The 24,902-nt window shown below is 41.7% G+C and overlaps 1 protein-coding gene across 1 annotated transcript in view; it reads left to right on the forward strand.

Moving 5' to 3' along the window:
• Window positions 1-24,902, forward strand: part of LOC122931526 (dynein beta chain, flagellar outer arm-like) — a 466,905-nt gene that overhangs the window by 109,235 nt on the left and 332,768 nt on the right. Inside the window, exons 40-46 of the mRNA XM_044285594.1 lie at window positions 1,149-1,253; window positions 3,331-3,474; window positions 3,814-3,943; window positions 8,623-8,797; window positions 11,195-11,331; window positions 19,136-19,240; window positions 19,356-19,454. Coding sequence (XP_044141529.1) covers window positions 1,149-1,253; window positions 3,331-3,474; window positions 3,814-3,943; window positions 8,623-8,797; window positions 11,195-11,331; window positions 19,136-19,240; window positions 19,356-19,454 — 895 coding nt within the window. The remainder of the gene's footprint in view (window positions 1-1,148; window positions 1,254-3,330; window positions 3,475-3,813; window positions 3,944-8,622; window positions 8,798-11,194; window positions 11,332-19,135; window positions 19,241-19,355; window positions 19,455-24,902) is intronic.

Below are 24,902 nucleotides of genomic sequence, written 5' to 3' on the forward strand. Positions count from 1 at the left end.
TCTGAGTAGCAGATTGTGTTTGTCTAAAGCCGGGGTCACACCTGAGTGTATTCGATATGCGCTGTTTACAGGAGTTTTTATCGGGCGTTTTTGAGGCGTATTTTGAGGCGTTTTTTGTATTTTGGAAATGCGCATCGTACGCGCGTTCTTGCTGTTGACCACAGAGGCGTACAATGAAAAACAGAGGTGTTACGCGCCACAATACGTCCCAAAGAAGCTCCTGTACTTCTTTAGGCGTAGTGCGTTTTACAGCTCGTTCGTACGCGCTTTAAAATTCTCAGATGAGAACCATGTCCATATGGAAACATTGGATTTTGCCTGTTGAGCGTTTTACAGCGCGTAGGAACGCGCTGTAAAATGCTCAGGTGTGAACCTAGCCTAAACGGCACTATACTGCACAAAAAACCAAAGTCTGTATGAGGTCAAGCGACCTCATACTGTGGTGGGGATTACTACATGTAAATGCAGCCCCTCACCTCCACTGATGAGCAGACATTTGTTAGGAAGGAACGCTTCCTTTCCGACAATTGCCTGCATCATCGGCCCATGTTGCAAAGATTTCTCCAATAGTCTCCAATTTTTTCTAAAGGGGCTTAGAAAGATCCTTGTACACGCTGCAGATTAGAGATGAGCAAATCTCTTGAAATTTGTTTCCTCCCTGAGTTAGCACATTTTTCAAAAAGTTCAATTCAGGTCCAAATTCAATTCTACTTGAATCGAATATGTTCCAATTTCACTGAAAATTTGTATATTAGAAGCTCTCCTACTACATATTTTTTTCTCAAAAAAAGAAAAATGTAAGTCATAGAAAACACGAGAGAGAGGGGAGTAGTACTTCTCTTAGTGAGAGCCCATTCAGATAAGAGTACTGAATGCATGTATTATGCATCTCTGACTGAAATATGCAGTGAGATACTGTTCCCTCCCTGCATGACACAAAGGTCAATTTTTACTAATAGAAAATCAAAGTGATTTATGGAAATATGAAAACATCCATACTGAGATTCTAGATGGTCATTTTAGAATGTGGACTGCGGTAGTTGGCTTAGACTTCCCAGTGATCTTCTTGTGTGTTTACAATAGTGTACGGCAACAACTATTGTTCCGAAATTATATTGATAATGTGATATTTTTGACTGTAATTATAGCGTGATGTTGTAAAAGAAATACAGTTGGGAGCAACATGTGTAGGGAAACAAAGCCTGGCACTTTGTTATGAACAGGATGATACCACTAAGGACATTACTGTAAAGGTAAGTAGGCTTTTATGTAATAAGGTATGGCAGTAATATTTTACAAATCCTTAAAAAAAAGTGAGGTAGATTCTCTTATACTGTCTAGTAGTTAGATAATGTAAACTTCGACTTTAGGACACTTTCAGACGAGCATGTCCACTGCAGTAAACGTGCCCTGTGAGGGAGCGTGATTTTCCAGGTTGGTTAGAGACACACAGCATTATAAATAATTATAATGCCTTGCAGTCCTATCACCGAAGCAGAGGTTACTATGGGAAATTACGCTCCACATGGAATGTGTTTCACGGAGTGAACATTCTTGTCTGAAATTAGCCCTAAAGGGGTTGTGCAGGCCATATATATTGATAACCTATGGTCAGGATATGTCTTCAATTTCTGATGCCTGACACTCAGCACCCCTGCCAATCAGTTGTTTTTAGAGGAGGCTTCAGTGTCTCCTCTGGAGCATTGGCGTAGTGTAATTACAAGTACGCTCTCCATTAAAGTGAATGGAGCAAGTATTTGTCATTACACTGCACTATCGAAGCTTCTGAGACGATGGGCAGTGTAATTAGGACTGACTCTGCCGTGCAGATATTGATGACCTATTCTGACCATAGTTCATAAATTCTGCTTACCCTGACGAAAGGCCACTACTTTTGTCCTAAAGGATTTATTTCATATGTGGTCATATACTGTATGTTCTAGAATGTACAGTAATGATCCCCTCACATTAGAAAACATTATACCATATTTTTTGTCCTATAAGACTCATCGGCCCATAAGACTCACCTAGGTTTTTGGGGGAGAACAATAAGATTTTTTTTTTTTTTATTAGACCTTAGGTCAGACCAGCAGTCAGAACATCAATGTTAATGATTTTTTTTTGGTGCCTTCCTTTGGATCAACTTGCCGGATAACAGGCCGAACTGGATGGACAAATGTATTTTTTTCGGCCTTATGTACTATGTTACTATGTTTCTATGTAATCAGACCTCAGCTTACAGCCCTTATCAGACCCCCAATGTTAATAACAATAAGACCTCAGATCATACCCCAATGTGAATGACCCCCAATTAGACCTCAGATAAGAGCCTCATGCCTTTCATCAGCCCCCATATGCTTCTCATCAGCTCCCATTGCCTCATATCAGACCCCATATACCTCTCATCAGTCCCTATACCTCTCATCAGCCCCCATATGAGCCTTCATGTCTCTCATCACCCCTATATGAGCCCCCCATGCCTCTAATCAGCCCCCATATGAGCCCTCATGCCTCTGATCAGCCACCATATGAACTGCCATGCCTCTTCTCAGCCCCCATATGAGCCCCCATGCCTGTTAGCAGCCCCTATATGAGCCCCCATGCCTCTTAGCAGCCCCATATGATTCTCCATTCCCCTTAGCAGCTCCCAAAGGAGCCTCCATGCCTCTTAGCAGCCCCCATAGAAGCCCCCATGCCTCTTAGCAGCCCCCATATGAGCCCCATGCCTCTTAGCAGCCCCCATATGAGCCCCATACCTCTTAGAAGCCCTCATATGAGCCCCCATGCCTCTTAGCAGCCCCTATATGAGCCTCCATGCCTCTTAGCAGCTCCCATGCCACAGAAAACTTAAAATAAAAAAAACACTTACCTCTCCTGCTCCGGACACTGCCACTCCTCACCCACAGCGCGATCCTCTTCATCCTGCTGTCGGCTGTGCTGTGATCTGACGCGCACAGCGTGAGGTCACAGAGCGCCCTCACGCTGTGCGCAGCCACTGCACAGCCGACAGCCGAGGACCAGGAAGCGGTGAGTACTGAGCCTTCACCGCTTCCTGGTCCTCCCATACTAATGAGCGCTTCCATAATGGAAGCGCTCATTAGTATTTGCCCCATAAAACACAGGGGCATTTTCCCCCCACTTTTGGGGGGGGAGGCAATGCATCTTATGGGGCTAAAAATACGGTAAATAGGAGGCACCCGTTCAGCTAAAACTCAACATTGTTAAAAATACTACTTGAAAGTTAGCTTTTTTATAAATCATTTTGATTTACCGTTTGTGTTAATTTACTCCTTTATTAAACATTTATTTTTATATTCTACTAATATTCAGATTGGGGATATTAAACTTCATTATGGTTATGAGTACCAAGGGTCAGCTGAGCATATGTTCATCACACCACTGACTGAACGGATCTTTCTAAGTGTTATGGGTGCAGTGTCTGCTGGAATTGATGCCATGTGTATTGGACCACAGGTAAGATTCACTGAAAGTAACCCATTTTCCTAGGAAGGTAGTAATGTTATTATATGTAGTGTTTGTACACAATAGAGGGAGTATAACAGTTGTTGTAAGGGATAGTGATATAATGCACCTTGAAATGTGAACACATTAGAGAAGTTATTTCATCTTATGATGGATGACTGTAATGGTCCATAGTTGTGGGATACATCCCTCTAGAAGAGGGTATTCAATCAAATGATTTTTGACAGTTAATTCAGTGTATACCCTTAAACATATTATTACAAGGCATGTATGTACCAATATTGCAAGTTTCTTTGTCTTTGACTGTACTCTTAATTTTTTGTTTGTTAGGCCTCTGGGAAAAAGTCTACCATCCAAGAATTATCTCTCGCACTGGGAAAACCTCTGTTCAGCTTTCATTGCACAAAGAACTCAGATCACAGCATTTTGAAAGACATCTGCAAAGGACTAGCTTCCTCGGGTACTAGTTTTTCTCATTGTCTGACATGTTAAACCCCCAATATTCACTGTTATCACTGTTATCACTCTGGGAGTCATATCTACCTTGGTTGACCGCTGTATAGGAATGGTTTGCGTGAATGGTCTGGGTACATATGCACAAATCGTCTTTATGAGACAACCCCTTTAATTAGACAGACTCTAAGGCAGATTTGTATGTGATAAATCTAATTCTCTTTATTCCTCCATATAAAATTAGGGGCATATAGAGACACAGAAAAGCCCTATAGACTTCTGGGGGTTCAATGTTATGGCTGTGTACAACTTTGAGGTTATACAAAGCCACAATAAAGTAGTATGATTGAGCAATAAATCAAAGTACGCACTCCACAGGATAGGGGCTAACTATTAAATCGGTGGGGGTTCTACCCTTGGGACCCCAACTGTTCACAAGAACAGGGACCAGTACCCCATGCAGCCCGTTCAAATGAACATAGCAGCCAGTTGGGCATGCGCGGAGTACAGCACTCCACTATCTCTGAAATGTCCAAAGAAATAAATGGAGCAGCCACACCCTTGCCTGACTGGCCACTCAGTTCATTTTGTGGGGCTCCATGGGGTACGAGGCCGCTGTTCTTGTGATCTGTGGGGGTCTCAGTGGTAGGACCCCCACCAATCTAATAGTTATCCCCTAACCACAGGATAGGGGATAATTTAATATAACTATATTACCACTTTAAAAAAAGATAGTATTATCATTTGTTGATTATGTTGCTAAGTGAGTTTTTCCTTAATCCTATCTAAGTGGAAAGCTCCCATCAAGGGCAGCATTTGTGCAAATTATCATTTACCCCTTGGGGTTGTCCCTTTGCAAACACTTATCTCCTATTCACAGGATACAGTGTTGTAATTGTCATTGGGTGTGAACCAACTGTCCTATGTGACCAACCTCCTCAGAGGGGAATGACTAAGTGTACCCCTCGTTTTTTACAATACCTCTGATGGTGAGGATAGACTTTCCCAAGGGGTACACCATGCCCTACCTCTGAGGGCGGGCTGGAACACAAGGAAATGAGAACCTGGGTGTGGACCCACTGGACTGACCTCCAGATGGTACAGGACACCCAGAATGTGCTAGAGGGCCATAGGCTGATCAGAGTGGAGGGAAGGCAAGGTCGGGATACAGAGTCCGAGGTCAGGGCAGGCAGCAATATGGCAAAGTCCGTAAACGAGGTCAGGGCAGGCATAAGACAAGATACAAGGTCAGGACAGGCGGCAGAAAGGCAAAATCTGTTAAACAAGATGCAGGGTCCGGAACACAGTAATGGCAGAAATCACAAACACCTTTGCTCACGGGAATTAGACAAGGGTAGGAACCATAGTTGCTCAGGTGCCTTCCTGTAGAAGGAGGCACCTTTAAATACCTCCTGCAGACTAGCCATAGGCTGGGGAAGATTGGAGGCGTGCGCATGCTGACTCACATAAGCAGGAGAGACATACCCGCACACACCATTAATGCACACAAGGAACTTTGAGCCAGAGTGCAAACTCTGCTCAGAGCCAGGAGGGAGATCCCAGTGGCAGGAGTACAGACCACAGCTAAGAACCTTGCTGCCCACGCCTGTCAGCACTGCGTGCAGCAGTGGAGAGGAGTGAGGAAGTCCAGTGCCTGTACTTGCGTGTGGGGATAGAATCACAGGCACGGGCAGCCGGGTAAACAGGTGTGTGTCTGACCGGCAGGGGTCAGACTGCTAGAGCCTTGCCAAATAAGAGAACTCCAACTGGCCTGTCCGTTTTTGCGCCGAAGGATGACCCTTCTTGTATTCAAATAGGAGAACAGGGACCGTATATTCACCTGTTTGAATGGAATAAGTCTATGTAGTGGGACAACCCCTTGAACGGTTTTCTAGGCAAAAATAGATGGCTTAAAAACCTAATTGCCTGCAGCAGTAAATCTTTTGTAACAGTCCTGCCATTGCTAAAATGAAAGATTGCATTATTCTATGTAGGACGTTTTTCCAGCTAGGGCCATGTCAATGGGCTAATTTGTAAATTCTCCTGCTACAGTGATTTAATGTTAAAGGGAATCCTTTCCATTACAGTAATACAATTTCAATTAGCTGTTACAGAACTACAAATAAGTCTTGTGGACATGTTGGCAGCTGTGGAGCGAGAGTGCAGATTAATTTTTTTCATAATAAAATAACATTTTAGATTGAACACGGGGGCTATGTCATGCTAATTGTGTACAGTGCATATCTGATTATCATGGAAGCACACAAGAAAAGCAGATGGTAATTTAAACATGCCTTTGATTGTCACTAGGATTCATTGATCAGAGGTGGTGATGCTTTATTACATTTACACCAGGAGACATTGTAAATTGGTGTTATTTAAAAATCATTTACAATCTAGCAATTAAATCCTAATTGCCTTTTAGTTTCCAAATTCTAGTATGCTTTAAGATAAGGGGTCAAATGAATGTATTTTAGCCTAACTAGCATATACTGTGTAACTTTAAAAAATACATGCTAAATCCAAAAAGGAAGTAATAAAAGGTTATTAATTATTCCAACCTGACCTAACCCATTCCAGAAAGTTTATACAGTGACATTAGTAATTGTCTTTTTTATTTGCCAAAGAAAGTGTTACACAATAGTACACACTAGGGCTGCAACGATTAATCAACGTTATCGATAATATTCGATAACGGGATTCGTTGTCATTTTGGTGCAAATCTGTTTTAAAAAATGGCAGCTTTTTTTTTAAAATGCGTGCAGGGCTTGGTAGAAGGACAAGGCCTCCTACTGCTCGACAGATTTACCCTAATTTATGCCAGAGCCTAGCATATAGTGCAGTTCTACACCTGCTCAAGGCTGCTGAAGATTGGAATGTCTGTCACAGGATGTGAAAAACATTTTGCCTCTTAAAGGGACTCTCTGGAAAGGATTTAAAATGACCACAAGCAACCTGTACTAGAATGTGGGCAGGACTGGTTGGTGCCACTTGCAGAGCTGCCTGGGCAGGTGAGGGGGTTGCGCCACACTACGCTTTTGCATTTGCATATACTACATATTCTTGAGTCTGTCAGGCTGCTCAGCCACGATGGCATATCATAGACAGGATTCCATAATTTCCATTTATTGTAGAGCAGTGTGTAGTGAGCTCCCCTTCCCCCCGGCAGCTCTGCAAGTGGTGGCAACCAGTCCTGCTCATATTCTAGGACAGGTTTAACATTCCTGGAGAACCCCTTTAAAAAATTTGTTTTAGCTTAATTCAACACAGTGTGGACCATGGGTGGTATATAAAATGCAGGTCTTAGTAAATTCCCCCCTGTATGTTAGCATGCTAATATAATTCATCTAATATAGTTTGTATGACAGTGAGCATCAGTTAACCCTACCTTATGTTTGAATTACAAATGTAGGCTGTATTTTTGGTGAGATTTATTCCCAGCGGCTCCAACCCAACCACTGATAAGATCAGATACCCAGCACATATGAAAAAAGTAATATGAAAAAATAATAATAATATAGGCTGGCTCACAATATTTTTGCATACAAATTTATTGATACACTTAATAAAACAAACACCAACTTAGTGTCGACATATCAGCATAAATACATTAAATAGGTATATAGAGTGCGGAGCTCACGCACAAAACCTAAAAAGCTGGAGTACTCCAAAATAAATAAGACCTTGCGACTAGGGTGTAACTGCAAGAATCATTCAATTGTATCACTCAAATATCCATAGAATTGTATGCCGATTTACCAGCTTGTAGGAACCGTATGGTTCAGGGAATGTCCTTACTGCAAACTCCTACAACGAAAGCTCTGTTCTCAAGTGCCGTTCAGCAGTAGTACTTACACCGCTTTCAATCAATAGTGCTGCACTGGATTTTTTCTTCTTACGGAGCAAGCTTCTGACCTGTTCACACAGCGTCCCACGTGACCGGCGTAGATGGTAATTCGCTGGTTGATGACGTAGGCGCTTGGAGCTGTCAGGTTAGCGGAAGCTGATGTAGCTGAGTTCGTGGTTGTTTGAGCTCAGCTACATCAGCTTCTGCTAACCTGACGGCTCCAAGCGCCTACGTCATCAACCAACGAATTACCTATCTAGCCGGTCACGTGGGACGCTGTGAGAACAGGTCGGAAGCTTGCTCCGTAAGAAGAAAAAATCAAGTGGAGCGCTATTGATTGAAAGCGGTGTAAGTACTACTGCTGAACGGCACTTTTTCGTTGTAGGAGTTTGCAGTAAGGACATTCCCTGAACCATACGGTTCCTACAAGCTGGTAAATCGGCATACAATTCTATGGATATTTGAGTGATACAATTGAATGATTCTTGCAGTTACACCCTAGTCACAAGGTCTTATTTATTTTGGAGTACTCCAGCTTTTTAGGTTTTGTGCGTGAGCTCCGCACTCTATATACCTATTTTATGTATTTATGTTGATATGTCGACACTAAGTTGGTGTTTGTTTTATTTAGTGTATCAATAAATTTGTATGCAAAAATATTGTGAGCCAGCCTATATTATTATTATTTGCTCTTTTTCAGTTGGTTACTGACAGGCTGTGCTCCAGTAGTTTGCTGGTAGAGCTTTTCTCAATATATACCATTTATAATATGAAAAAATGGTTAGAGGAATGCAATTTCGTAACTTGGAGTATTTACCAATTTCTATATTTGTTTTCAGGAGCCTGGGTTTGCATAAATGGAATTGAACAGCTACCTAAACCAAGCATGATGTTGCTAGCACAGTTTCTAACACAAATTCAATCAGCAAGACATTTTGGGAAAGAAGCAGTGACTTTACAGTTGGAAGAAGTCCCTTTAAGCCCAGCAGGTGCATGCATTGCAATCATTAAAAGGTATGGTACCCTTGATAGGTATGATAATTGGGCTAATTGTAGAATTCTCACAGACATATATATATATTTGGCAATTACTTTGCTGAACACTGACTCATACTGCTATTAACTTTTGTTGACCATTCAATTCTCTAAATGTGTTGTTTGCATAACTGTATTACATAGTATTTTACCAACAAATGGTAGGAACATCTGAACACTCAGGCTACCTGTTGTTAAGGTTAGGTTTACATCTGCGTTGGAGATTCTGTTTTCCACCTCAGTTTCTGTCAAGTTTGCTGGAAAAAGATTAGTGCAGCATGATGGACGGACACTAAATGATGGACACTATAATAGAACCTGACGGAACATGTGAGAAGTCAAAGGGAACCCTTCAGGCATGGACCAATTGCAGCATTGAATTCCATTTTTCTGTTCCTATGATTGAAAAAAAAGAAATTATTTTAGCAAAAGTGAACCCTGCCTTATCAACAGCAACAATATTGTCTTTAACAATTGCAGCCATGCTGTTCAGTTGCACAAAAGAAGTCCAATATGCAGACGCTTTTTTGTGAGTAAGGGTGCGTTCACATCACCGTTTAGCTTTCCATTCTTCTGATCAGTCAGAAGGAGAGAGAAAAAAAAAAAAAAAGGATCCTGTAAAAAAAAAAACGGATCTTGTTGGGTTCACATCTGCCTTCTGGATTCCGTTATGGCTTTCCGTTATAACATGGTTATAACGGAAAATAACGGAATCCATAAGACGGAAGGACGGGTCCCTTATGCTGCCCATAGACTTGTATTATGACGGAATGCAAAACGGAAGCCTTTAAAGCATTACGTTTTGCTTTCCGTCTTAATAGAAGTCTATGGGGAAGCATAACGGATCTGTCTGGTTTCTGCTATGCAGAACGGAGAAAAAGTCCTGTCGACAGGACTTTGTTTCCTGTCTTGCATAACGGGACACAGACGGATCCGTTATTATTCCGCATAGACTTCTATTAAGACGGATCAAAATGGAATGCCTCTAAAGGCTTCCGTTTTGACTTCCATCTTATGGATTCCGTTATTTTCCGTTATAACCATTTTATAACTGAAAGCCATAACGGAATCCAGGGCGCAGATGTGAACCCACCCTTATGCATAGGATTGCATAGGATCCGTTTTCTTACAGAATCTAGTAAAAAACGAATCCTTTTGCATCAGTTGTCGTCCGTTTGAGCCATTTCTGTCTGAGATCTGTTTTTTTAGATGGAAACAAAAGTACTGCATACAGTTTTTTCCAATGTAAAAAACGGATCTCAGACAGAAATGGCTCAAACGGATGACAACTGATGAAACAGGATCAGTTTTTTTAATGGATCCTGTTTTTTTTTATCTCTCTCTTCTTCTGATGGATCAGAAGAACGGAAAGCTAAGGGTACTTTCACATTAGTGGCAGGGGACTCCGGCAGGCTGTTCTGGCGGGTGAACAGCCTGCCGGAGTCCCCTGCCGCTAGTGTGAAACTAGCCTAAACGATGATGTGAATGCACCCTAAACAGCAGGTTTGGTTCACATATGGTTATATATTGTAGAAATGTTCCTGCATAGAGCCCTGATTTGGCACTGTCTAATTCCCACGTTTTCCATATTTGATGGAATACCTTTTAAGGCTACATTCACATGACCGAAGTGTGCGGACCGCACATACCGGCCACTACCATAGAAAATGCCTATTCTTGTCTGCCATTGCAGACAAGAAAAGGACATGCTCTATCTTTTTTGCGGGGCTGCGGAACTTAACTACGGATGTGGACAGCACCTTTTGCGGCCCCCATTAAAATGAATGGGTCCACACCCATTTTGCAAAGTTCTGAAACGGATGCAAACGCATTCATACGGTTGTGTGAATGTAGGCTAAGGCTAACTGTTTCCAGTGTTATGTAGCAGAGATTTGATTCTCTAGTCTACTATATATAAAGATATAATTAAATCTATTGTCCATGAAAAGAACACCCACTGGTAACAAACGTAGAATTTTCCAAAATTACTCTCTACAAACAACAACCTGAAAACCACCACTTCGGTGTACATTTACAGTCGTTATAATGATGATAGTATTGCACTTTTTTAACATATGTGTTAGGGTCCATTCACATGTCCGCACACGACCCATTCATTTTAATGGGGACGCAAAAGATGTGGACAGCACATGGTGACTTCTGTTCCGTGGCCCCGCAAAAAGGATAGAGCTTGTCTTATTCTTGTCAGCAGCCACCGAAAAGAATAGGCAAAATGTGGACCGCACATGGCCGGTGTCCGTGTTTTTCGGATCTGCAATTTGCGGACCGCAAAACACTTGTAGACATGGGAATGGACCCTTAGTCATCATAGAAGTGTAACTTACTTTTGTTGCATTCTGTTTTATATAAATCTAGGTCTTCTTGGGCCACTTTGCCTACAAACAACTACTGTAACTCATATCTACCTGATAAGTTTCTGAATTGTTTTCGAATAGTCGGAGTTGGTGAATTTCCTGTCAGGTTCATTCTTGAGGCAAAACTCCTTCTAAAAGGTATTTAAAACACATTTGCTAGCGCAACAGAAACATAGCAGTATTCTGAGTTGCATTCACCATGTATAATTAGAGTTTTACTTGTCTTACAGTATATTTGAAATATTTCTTATTCTATATAATATTGAATGGCAGGTTATTATTATGATTTTATTTTACTGAGCATCTTAAAAGTATAAAAAGGACGATGCTGCTCCAGAAATCATTTATTTGTGATAAATTACACATTACTTGCTGTAAATTGCTGGCAAATTGAAGAACAGACTTTATGTGGTTCTTGGAGTTAGTGTTGAAAATGTACAGCTGAAAAGATCTGTAAACTATTTTTAATTGCAGTTCATTCTTGGCAGTTATACGAGACAGAAATAACAAAAAGAACTGCATTTGGCAGTCTCAGACAGCAAACAGCCTGTAAGCCGCCATAACAGATGGATGGTAGTACATTAAGCCAATAGAACATATAAATGTACCTCTAATGTGCGTATTGTGGAGAGCAGTCCAAGCCAACGGATGAGGCGAAAACACTCACCAAGCTGGTTGCTTCAGATTGACAGTTAGCTATACCTACAATATAGCCATGTCATTGGTTGACAAGCCATCATTCCCATCCATAAAAAGGCTGCAGATGGAGAGGCATGTGACCATTCACATCACTAATCCTCTTCTACTGTGTCGGTGCTAGTTTCCTATGTGCACCGCATTACTATGGAGAATGTAAAGAGACGTGTCTGGTCACATGCCCCTCCATTTGCAGCCATTTTATGGACCAGTGCAGCAGGTAGAGGGCAGAGGCTTGCCAACCAAGGACACTGGGCATCACCCTGGCAAATGGCACAGAAAAACAAGTAGAATGTATGGTTCTTAAGCCCTTCAGGACCATACCAATTTTGACAATTACAATAAAAAAAATGTCCTCCTTGCCTTCTAAGAACCATATTTTTATTTTATTTTTCCATTGCTACAGTCGTATGAGGGCTTGTTTTATTTGCAGGGCAAATTGTAAGTTTTTTTTTTAACAACACCATTTAATGTTGGGGTGAAAAAGAAAACACTCAATTCTGCCATTCTTGTTTGGGTTTTGTTTTTGCACTTTTCACTATGGGGTAAAAATTTACACAATGACTTTATTCTGCATGTCAGTACGATTATGCTGATACCAAATATATATTTTTTGTATTATGTTTTACAAAAAGAAAATTATAATTGTTTTGTGTCGTCATATTCTGCCACCCGTTACTCTATTTATTTTTCCTGTGGACAAAGGTGTGTAAACTTATTTTTTGTGGGCTGAGCTGTAGTTTTTATTGGCAAACCTTTGGGGAAAATGCAGATTTTTTATCATTTTATTATTCCATTTTATTGAGGAGGTCACAAAAAATCCACAATTCTGGTGTTGGAGTTTTATTGATAACATTCACCACACAAGGTAAATATAATGATATTTTAGTAGGTCAGACGCTCGATTGCTTGTACCATACACTGCAATACTGCGATAATGTGGTGTATGATGATTTTACTGCCATTTTATTACACCCTGCCAGAGGACAGCTGAGGGACAGAGGGAGCCCTCGCCCTTCCAGAGAGGATTGAGGGAAAGAGGGAGCCCTGTCCTTTTTACTTACCACTTAAATGCTACGGTCGCTATTTACTTTGGCATCTGAGGGGATAAACATCCAGGATGAGAGTTATCCTGGCCACAACAGGCGGGTTTCAAATGTATAACACAGCCGGCACCCGCGGTGTATGGAGTAGGCTAAGTTCCTGTATCCACTTCATGCATCCTTCTCGCAGCTCTGACGTACATGTACATCGGGATGCATAAAAGTAAACATTGTTCAACATAAGTCCTAAAGCAGCCAAACTCTTTAAAGGAAACCAGTGAATTATCAAATACCAAGATTGATAAATATTAGACAGTTTAAACAATGACTGTACATCTCAGGATTTTGCATACAAAGGGTCAGGCAAATGTATATAGTTATCGATTTGGACAGCACTCCAGGCAGTGGAAAATGTGGGTGTGTGCCTCCCATGCATAAGTTTCAATGCCCCCAAGCAATGAAAAATCTGAAGTGATAAAGAATGGAGACAGCACTCCTTTATGCCAATCATGCATAGAGGAGGGCTGTCTCCATTCCTCATCACGTTGGATTAACTGCATGGACAATGTGTCATCACATGTAAATGTATTTTTATATATTTCTTTACATTAAAATGACATAAGGATTGCACGGATTTGCACGTGGAAAATCCACTATGGAATATAGTTGCAGCAAAGTGCATGAGAGTTTAACAAGAAATATTTCCATGTGTAAATTAATTTGCAGTTTGGATTTTAAATCCACAGGATCTCAATTCTGTGGATTTTTGCTGCAATAGGTAGGGTGAAATTCACTGTTTGTTCTCTGTGTGACATGAGTAGTAATGCTCCATTCACTCTCTATGAGACTGAAGGAAATAGCTAAGAGCTTAAAGGGGTTTTCCAACTTTTTTTATACTGATGTGACCTATCCTCCAAATAGGTCTTCGGTATCTGATCTTTGGATGTCCGACACACCCTGGACCCCCACTGGTCAGCTGTTTGAGCAGGCTGCAGAACTCCTGTGAGTGTTTCAGCCTTCTCGCAGCTTAGCCTAGGCCAGTGATGTCATCGGTAACGTGGCTTAGGCATAGCTCAGTCCCATTCAAGTGAATGGGGCTGAGCTGCGATACCAAGCACAGCCACTATACAACGTACATACTGTGCCTGGTAAACTGTGGTCTCCTCAAAAAGCTGATTGGCAGGGGTCCGAAACCTGGGATCAGAAACTGACATTCAATCCTGAGGAGAGGTCATCAGTATAAAAAAGTTGGAAAATCCCTTTAAATTTATTATCCCATTTTATTAAATTCATGTCTATCATTAGAACAGGCCATTAATATTAGAAGGATCTGCAGCCTGCCAACCACCTTTTTAAAGGAGCCTTTTCAATGGTTACATCTGTTTGCAGGCTGGTGCTTTCTCAGAATGCTGTACTTTTTGTAGAAGCTGTTCTGTGTATTGCAGCTTTATCCAATTCAACGAACAGGCCAGCAATTTTACAAAACTGTATAACCCTTTTAACCCATAGGTAGCCACCATCTGCATTTAGTACTCCCACTTTTTGTCCACATGCTGTTACTGTATTGTTGGGATGAGGTATAATCTGGGAATCTTCAACTGTCCATTTGCATCAGGAAATTTGCGGAAGCCTATTTCCAGATATTACCAAGCTACTACTGCTAGGACATAAAAAATGACATTCACATGCATAGCCAAATGTCATCAGATAGCGGGATATTTACTGTATTAAAATTCTGTCTACAAAAGGCATACAATTCCTGCACAACCACCAAGATCTCATAGATTTATTTTATATACATTACAATGGCGGAGAAAAGATTACAAATGAGTGTGGCCTTTAGTGCTTCAGGTTATTTGCTCTGAATCCTCATTGTTAGTAATCTGAAGTATTGCAATTTATTTAGCTGAAAATACCGCAGTCTTGTTTTACCATCCAGTCTTATTACCCTAATTTCTTAGGAATAGATAAATATATGAATACATCCTTACATATAATTGCAAATCATCATTAGGGTATGCATGGTTTCCATTTCCCCAAATCTTAGTGGCTTTTAATTACACAGATCTATCACCATGCTTCGTGGATAAGTACATCCATTATTATATATTGTAAAGCATTAAGAAACTTGAAATAAACTTATCAGTGCTTGTAATTTTCTTCTGCACGAAATGTGCCGAGAGAATGGGTTTTTTGTAAGATACCAGTTCTTCTGGTATCTCTGTATGAAAGGAAACTCATCTTGGCATAGAATCATAAATCTTCAAAACTCTATTAGCAAATGTGTTATGTTCTCGTCCAGCATGAGATAAAATAATTAGTCTACAAAGATGGGTAATTATTATAATTTAGACTGTTGCTTCTATTGATGTTGTTTATAGAACGTGATTCAGACATACTGTATTTCAGAGGGGTGTTTGTTTTTGCTGTTCTTGCGCCCAAATGTGTCTGAATCTATGAACAGAATCAAGCAAGTTATGCCCATATATATGCTTTCTAAGGCTGCGTTCACACGGGCGTGATTTCCGCGCGGGTGCAATGCAGTAGGTGAACGCATTGCACCTGCACTGAATCCTGACCATTCATTTCAATGGGGCTGTGTACATGAGCTTTTTTTTCATGCATCACTTCTGCAATGCTTTAAAATCGCAGCATGTTCTATATTCTGCGTTTTTCACGCAGCCCTGGCCCCATAGAAGTGAATGGGGCTGCGTTAATAACGCATTGCATCTGCAAGCAAGTGCGGGTGCGATGCGTTTTTCACTGATGGTTGCTAGGAGATGTTGTTTGTAAACCTTCAGTTTTTTTATCACGCGCGTGAAAAACGCATCAAAACGCATTGCACCCGCGCGGAAAAAACTGAACAACTAAACGCAATTGCAGCCAAAACTGACTGAACTTGCTTGCAAAATGGTGCGAGTTTAACTGAACGCACCCTGAACGCATCCGGACCTAATCTGTCACGCTCGTGTGAACTCAGCCTAAATTGGCAGAATTGTATGTACAGTGGATATAAAAAGTCTACACACTGCTGTTAAAATGTCAGGTTTCTGTGATGTAAAAAAATGAGACAAAGATACATTTCTGAACTTTTTCCACCTTTAATGTGACCTATAAACTGCACAACTCAATTGAAAAACAAACTGAAATCTTTTAGGCCCCTTTCACACGGGCGAGTTTTCCGTGCGGGTGCGATGCGTGCGGTGAACGCACTGCACCCGCACTGAATCCTGACCCATTCATTACTATGGGGCTGTGCACACGAGCGGTGATTTTCACGCATCACTTATGCGTTGCGTGAAAATCGCAGCATGCTCCTCTTTGTGCGTTTTTCACGTAACGCAGGCCCTATAGAAATGAATGGGGTTGCATGAAAATCGCATGCATCCGCAAGCAAGTGCGGATGCGGTGCGATTTTCACGCATGGGTTCTAGGTGACAGTCTATTCCCTGTATTATTTTCCCTTATAACATGGTTATAAGGGAAAATAATAGCATTCTGACTACAGAATGCTTAGTATAATAGTGCTGGAAGGGTTAAAAATAATAAAAAAGTTAACTCACCTTCTCCTCTTGTTCGCGTAGAGGCCGGTCTGTTCTTTAGCTGTGGCTGAAGGACCTTTGATGACGTCAGATCACATGCTCCATCACCATGGTGATGGACCATGTGATTGGAGCATGTGATCTGACATCACCTCAGGTCATTCAGTCCACAGCTAAAGAACAGACCGGGATCTACGCGAACAAGAGGATAAGGTGAGTTAACTTTTTTATTATTTTTAACCCTTCCAGCACTATTATACTAAGCATTCTGTAGTCAGAATGCTATTATTTTCCCTTATAACCATGTTATAAGGGAAAATAATACAATCTTCAGAACATCAATCCACAGAAGTTCGGGTCTGGGTACCAAACATGCGTGATTTTTCTCAGGCGAGTGCAAAACGCATGACAATGTTTTGCACTCGCGCGGAAAAATCGCGCATTTTCCCGCAACGCACCCGCCTCTTATCCGGGCAAAAAACATGACGCCCGTGTGAAAGAGGCCTTAGGTGGAAGGAAGAAAAAAAAGAAAAAAATTATAATAATGTGGTTGCATAAGTGTGCACACCCTCTTATAACTGGGGATGTAGCTGTGTTCAGAATTAAACAATCACATTCAAAATCATGTTAAATAGGAGTCAGCATACACCTGCCATCATTTAAAGTGCCTCTGATTAACCCCAAATAAAGTTCAGCTGCTCTAGTTGGTCTTTCCTGAAATCTTCTTAGTTGCATCCCACAACAAAAGCCATGGTCCACAGAGAGCTTCCAAAGCATCAGAGGGATCTCATTGTTAAAAGGTATCAGTCAGGAGAAGGGTACAAAATAATTTCCAAGGCATTAGATATACCATGGAACACAGTGAAGACAGTCATCATCAAGTGGAGAAAATATGGCCCAACAGTGACATTACCAAGAACTGGACGTCCCTCCAAAATTGATAAAAATACGAGATCTGGGAAGCTACCAAGAGGCCTACAGCAACATTAAAGGAGCTGCAGGAATATCTGTCAAGTACTGGCTGTGTGGTACATGTGACAACAATCTCCCGTATCCTTCATATGTCTGGACTGTGGGGTAGAGCGGCAAGACGAAAGCCTTTTCTTAAGAAGAAAAACATGGTTATGGTCTGATGAAACCAAGGTTGAACTTTTGGGCCATAATTCCAAAAGATATGTTTGGCGCAAAAACAACACTGCACATCACTAAAAGAACACCATACCCACAGTGAAGCATGGTGGTGGCGGCATCATGCTTCAGAGCTGTTTTTCTTTAGCTGGAACTGGGGCCTTAGTTAAGCTAGAGGGAATTATGAACAGCATGACAACGACCCAAAGCATACATCCAAATCAACAAAGGGATGGCTTCACCAGAAGAAGATTAAAGTTTTGGAATGGCCCAGCCAGAGCCCAGACCTGAATCCGATTGAAAATCTATGGGGTGATCTGAAGAGGGCTGTGCACAGGAGATGCCCTCGCAATCTGACAGATTCGGAGTGTTTTTGCAAAGAAGAGTGGGCAAATCTTGCCAAGTCAAAATGTGCCATGCTGATAGACTCATACCCAAAAAGACTGAGTGCTGTAATAAAATCAAAAGGTGCTTCAGCAAAGTATTAGTTTAAGGGTGTGCACACATATGCAACCATATTATTTTATTTTTATATTTTTCTTCCCTCTACCTAAAAGATTTTAGTTTGTTTTTCAATTGACTGGTACAGTTTATAGGTCACATTAAAGGTGAAAAAAGTTCTGAAATTATTTATCTTTGTCTAATTTTTTTACGTCACAGAAACCTGACATTTTAACAGGGGTGTGTAGACTTTTTATATCCACTGCACTTTGATTAGAATAAGATATTCCTTCCATGTTTGCACACCCCTTTTACAGTGCAACCACCGGGTCTATTAGCTGATCACCGTAGTTCTTGCTGTTGGCACCCTTGGCTAAATCAGTCTGTCAACCAGGCATTTACCTTGCAGCGGTCTCTGCAAGGGAAATGTAGTATTAGTTGGTGGCAAATGAATGACAAACTCTGTTCTGGCTCTTAAAGGGGTCCCAAACAGGAGACCCTCTGTATGATGCCCATATTCCCTAATAGGATATATGGATAGGGTTTGTCTTCCTGGGGTAAATCCTTCATGAGGGGCCAAAAAGCCCCTCTGCCACATAAAAAGGCTGCAGCATAAATGGTACATGGTAAGTGTCAGGCCTGTTACACATTTTGCATTGGTAGGTGTCAGGCCCGTTACACATTTTACATTGGTAGGTGTCAGGCCTGTTACACATTTTGCACTGGTAGGTGTCAGCTACTTCAAGGTAAGAATCTGACAGTAGTTATTTATTACCGAATGCCAAACTAAGTAGTCCCTGAAAAAGTGTAGGCTGGCTGTCTAGCTCAAAGGACCCTCCACCAGAGCTGATCATACTGAACCTATACCACCTTGTGACCACTATACACTATACACCTAATCTGAACACATAAACAATAACTAGGACTTTAGCACCCTACACTTTAAATGATAAGATAGGCACTACTGTTTGCTGCTAATATATATTTATAAGTAGCGGTTGTATGTAGAACGAGGACTGTCAGCAGTACTAATAAGACTATACCAATATGTAAGATGACTGATTTAAATGATCTCTTCTCGCACCGTTACAGGATTTTCAAATGTTGCGGGTTTGGCTCAAAAACTCTGTGCCATATTGGATTCTTTCTCAAAATTATATAATGCAGATGTGATGGGATTTGATTCATCTATAAATGGTAGGCATTATAAAGTACAGTATACACAATAAAGTTACAGTTTGTTATGTAGTTTGTTTTTCCATTTTGCTGAATTAATAATATTTTCCCCTGTGCTTATTTATTTTATTATTAGGAAAAAAAATTGGCTTTTCAATTTCTGAGCTCAACAATCTCCTTAATGAGGCCAGTCATACTCTAAAGTATCTGTGTAAATGCCACTCGGAGAACCAAGGTAATTGATGCTTTACAAATTTTTTACTTGACCGTGTAGTAATTAGAGATAAGCAAATCGAAGTTGACAAAGTGGAATTCGTTTAGAATTTCAGGAAAAATTCGATTTGCAGCGAATGCGAATTTCCTTGCGCTTTGTGGTAATGAACTGCATTTTTTCTAAAATGGCGGCTACAGGTGTGAGGACTGAGGACATGGGGCAAGGAACTCTGGGAAGGTGGGATCAACCAGATTGACATGCCTGCATGCAGCCAATCAGTAGCCAGCCAGCCCTGTGATGTCACAGCCCTATAAATACGGCAGCTATCTTAGAGTCAGACATTTTCCAGTGTTCAGAGTGCAGGGACAGATGTGTGAAGGCACTAGGGACAGCAATTGGAAAAACTATTGTGGAAAAAAAAGACAGAAAAAAATATTTATAAGTGCAGGGAAAGGATAGGGAGGAATAATTTCACAGCATCTTAGTGAAGGGAGAGACGCAGTTATTGCAGTTATTTCTGGTGAAAACCTATAGGGGCATATTACAGTAAAAAAATGAAAATATATACGCACTGTTGCAGTTATTTATGTTTAAAGCGTATAGGGGCGTATTACAGTAAAATAAGAAAAATATATACGCACTGCACTGTTGCAGTTTTTTTTTTGAAAGTATATAGAGGTGTATTACTGTAAAACAACAAAAATATATACTGTGGGGATTCGCTCTGGTAGTTAGGCTAAGCGGACCCAGTATAGAGGCAAAATACAAGTTCGTAATTCAAACTTCAGTGTTTATTCACACATGATGCCAAAAACAGAACTTCACTTTTACAGTGTTGGTGTTATTTCACACCCAATGGCAAGTTAATATAAGAAAAGCCACCTTGGTGGCAGTTCTGCCTCAGAAAGTTCAAACACAGGCTTTAGACGGCCTGTTCCCCTGACACATGAGTCTCCACTCTCCAGCCCAGTACAGGCCTCAGATCCCAGCACACAGACCTCCTGAGCTCCACTTTCAGACGGAATTAATCCTCTCCACCTGGCAGTGCTGGCTGGTTTTATGCCTGGCAAAATCCATCCTGGAACGTGGGGAGTAGTCACCCACCCAGCACTTTGACTACTCCCAGTAAGAGCCATCCCGGATCAGCTATTACAGCCATTGCCAAGTACCAAGATGTCAAACAGCAACTGCTGCTGACACATAAAAACCTTACTCCATCAAGGCCAGGAACCTCGGTGACACGTACCTATCATCCACGATGATTCCTTGTACCTTCTTACAATACGCACTGCATTGTTGCAGTTATTTCTGTTGAAAGCGTATAGTGGTGTAATACTGTAAAATAAGGAAAATATATATGCACTGCACTGTTGCAGTTTTTTCTGGTGAAAGCGTATACAGGCGTATTACAGTAAAAAAAAAAAAATTTACACACTGCACTGTTGCAGTTATTTCTGTTGAAAGCATATAGGTGCGTATCACAGTAAAAAAAGAAAAATATATACGCACTGCATTGTTGCAGTTATTTCTGTTGAAAGCGTATAGTGGTGTATTACAGTGAAAAAAACAATAATTTATACTCACCGCACTGTTATTTCTGGTGAAAGCGTCTATGAGTGTATTTCATAAAAAAAGATAAATATATACGCACTGCACTGTTGCAGTTTTTTCTGGTGAAAGCGTATGGGGGATTATACTGTAAAAAAATTAAAGTGTATACACACTTCACTCTTTAAGTTTTTTATGGGTCACTTCTGCAGTTTTGTGGTGAAAGTTTTTAGTGGCCTATTTCAGTAAAAAAAAATATATATATTTGTCGCTTTTAGGGGTGTTTTCATTTCCGTTTAAATTTGTTTAGTTCAGCTGCAAGTATGTCAGGCAAAGAAGTGCCAGGCCATGCACAGAGGATTGGCAGAGGCCTAAATGTATTTGGCACAAGCAGAGGTCGCAGCAGATTAAGGGGGCGTGGCAGCAGGAGTCACAGTGAGAGGCCTGAGCTCCCAGTGTCATCTAGCGGTCGTGTCTTGACCAGCAACCCTGAGGTTCTTGATTGGTTAGCACGGTCATCCACATCATCCAAAGTGACATCAGACACCCCCAGCCAAGAGTCGGTGGGTTCGTCAGACACAACCCTTAGTTGGCATGGCCCGGGAGCAGGCCCTGTGCCCTCACCTGTCCTCAACCTGCCTCTGGCCTTTTCTGTTCCCTCACCGCAAGAAGTACTACATGCTGTGGGCTCAGCTCCACTTTTCAGTGAGGAAGAACTACTAGAGGACAGTCAGCAGCTACTGGCCACCCAAGATCTGGAGGAGACATCCGCCGCTTCCTCCGCTAGGCGGGCAAGTAGTGATGAGGAGAGTGGCTTGGGAGGTGGTGTTGCGAGCGGTCAGGCTCCTGACCCAGAGACCATTGAGGAGGACATCCGGGACGTGCAGACACTACTTTATGATGATGAAGCCGATCGCACTTGGGAGCCGGGTGCAGAAGGGGCTTCATTATCATCAGAAGAAGAGGGTGGTAGCTTGCCCGTGAGACAGTGGCTGAGCCAGCAAGGTAGCAGTCACTCAGTGCGGACTGTTAGGTGGAAACTAGACGGTGTGACAGTTTTTTTGTGAAGCCGCCGGAGGAGGTCAAAATGGCCATATGTAGAATATGTGGGCAGAAGGTGAAGCGTGGCCAGGGTGCCAATGTTGGCACCACAGCCCTGCGTTAACATATGCAGTGTCACCATAAAGTGGCCTGGGAGAACCGTGGCGACCACTGCATCACCCAGTGGCACTCATCCGGTTTCAGACAGTCAAGGCTCCACCACCTCAGCCGAAGGGAGCTGTCATTCCCTTCTTCTGCTGGTCCAGATGCTCCTGCTCCTACTCCTCGTCAGTCATTCCGTCAGCAATCGATAACCAAAGCGATTGCCAAGAGATGCATCCAACGGCGCAGAAGCTATACGTGTTCCTGTCCAAGTTGCTGGTGCTGCAGTCCCTCCCTATACAAGTGGTGGACTCTGCACTTTTCAGAGAACTGATGGCTTGTGCCGAGCCGAGGTGGAGAGTCCTAAGTCGTCATTTCTTTTTGAAAAAGGCAGTACCAGCGCTGCACAAATATGTAGAACAGAAGGTGGGCCAGTCTCCATGGCTGCTGGAGAGGGGTGGGGTGGCAGGAGCAGTACCAGCTCCATCAGCAGCAGCCTGAGTCTACAGTCGCTGATGAGTAGCTTTCTAAACCCGCATAATGAAGAAACTACTCACCAGCAGCAGCAGGTAGACCTGGAGCAGGACCTGAACTAGCAGGTGTTGGCATACTTAGACAGTACCCTGCCACCCCACATTGAAGATCCGCTGGACTACTGCATAGCCAAACTGGATTTGTGGCCACAACTAGCAGAATTTGATATGGAAAAGCTCTCCTGCCTGGCCAATAGTGTGGTATCAGAGCCGGTGTTTAGTGCAGTGGGGGCCATAGCTACCCCAAGGAGAACTCGCCTGTCCGCCCAAAATGTGGAGAGACTGACCTTTGTCAGGATGAATCAGGCGTGGATCAGCCAGGATTTCCAACCACCAATTCCTGATGGATCAGACTAGATCATCCATGGTGCCACACCAACACTTTGATTAGAGACTGGTTTCTAATTACTACCTGCCTCAGCTACTACTCTGTTACTGCCACCTGCCTGATGCCACACATCTGATGCCAAGTGCTCCTTCTTTCAGCCGTTCCTTCATTAGCGGGCACTGGTTTTGCCACCCACTGCCCCACTCTGTTACTGGTTTACTTTGTGGTCTCCTGATTCTGCTGCTGCTACTGCCATCTCCACACTATGTCCCCTTGACACTCTGTGGTATCCCCCTGCTGCTACTGCTGCTGCCATATCCACATTATGTCACTTTGCCACTTTGTGGTATCCTCCTGCTGTGGCTGCCAGATCCAAATTTGCCAGTGTAGGGAGAGGTTGCTGTGTGGAGTAGGGACAGACTGTTAGGGACACCAAACGCTAGCTAATAGGGCCACAAAAGTCCTTTTAAGAACTGGTATAGGTGTGCTATCGATAGGTGTGATATACTGAGGGGTGTGATATACCTATAATATACTTTCTAACATAGAAAGTATATTATAGTGCATTTGTATTGTGCAGCAGTTGTGTGCGGTTCTGCTGCGATACCGCAGATATATAGAGGGACAAGCGTTATTGGAACAACTATTTTCAACGGGTGTGACATACCTCTCACCCCAAAAAAAGCTGGCACAGTGTTTTACTTTACTAGAAAGGCTCTCTGCAGCCAGGAACCGGCAAATCGAATTTTTTAAAAATTTGCTCATCTCTAGATCTACCTTGATTTTCTGTAAACCTGGAAAACAAGCAAATAAAACAAACCATAAAATGTATTTCCAAAATAATAAAGCTGTTTTGATGTTTAGTATTTAAACTGTTCTTAAAGAAGTTTATACTATAAAGTGGATCATGCTAAGTATAGTAATTAAAGATATGCAAGCAATATACATTAAGATATCTGTATATTTTAATGTTTGCTATTTTTTGGAAACATATTTTTCTGCATACTGAAAACTTTATACTGAGGAGGTGTTTATCCGGTAAGGTCGATCCTGCTGATTGCAATGATACCTTGTGAAAATTATTTGCAGAGTTCCTGAGAAAAAAAAACTTTATTCCTAATGCAAACAAGGGCTTCAGAACACAAAGGGGCAAGGACTATCTCCTCAGTGCACCTCAGCTACTCAGCTTTCCAGTGCTGGCCATTAGTGCACTAAAGGAATAAAAATCTTTTTTCGTGGCAATGCCGCAACCGTTTTATACTTTTTTCATTACTATTGACTCTAATATCAAACCTTTGATAAGGATACCAAGAAAGCCTGTAGTTTCTGACTAGGAGGTCTACTAGAGACAATTGAAAGCAAATGATACATGAAGAGAATTTATCATTTTTATATAGAGAAAGAAGTATTGTACTACGGCAGGATGATTTACAGATATAGGCTTACTGTATATCTCTGTAATGTATCTGCCAGAAAAAGAAATACCGGCATTGGTGACTTGTTTATATCTCAGTGCACATTTCCTAGAGACTACATCAAAAAAGCTTTAAGGATATTATGTGACATATTTATGTTCTGCTTTGACCATTGACTTTGTTCTTGATGAACCAGAGGTATATCTTTGCAGATGACACATTGCTACATAACTTCATGCTCGGATGAATCTCTCTTTGCCTCCAATGAGTCACAAAACACTTTTCCTTACAGCTAAATAATTGCTTGTTTGTATTGCTGTATCTGGGTCTATTGTCTTAGCAGGAAAAACTAAACACGTATCTCTCTGTGAAGTGATGTAAGAAATATATACTAAATGGTAAAACACTGGTAACACTGACATGAAAAGGACTTAGAAATTTTAGTTGACAATAAACTCGATTGATTGTAGCAAACAGTGTCAGGCATCACTAGTCAGACCAC

This window comes from Bufo gargarizans, chromosome 3 (genome assembly GCF_014858855.1).
Source record: "Bufo gargarizans isolate SCDJY-AF-19 chromosome 3, ASM1485885v1, whole genome shotgun sequence".
NCBI lineage: Eukaryota > Metazoa > Chordata > Amphibia > Anura > Bufonidae > Bufo > Bufo gargarizans.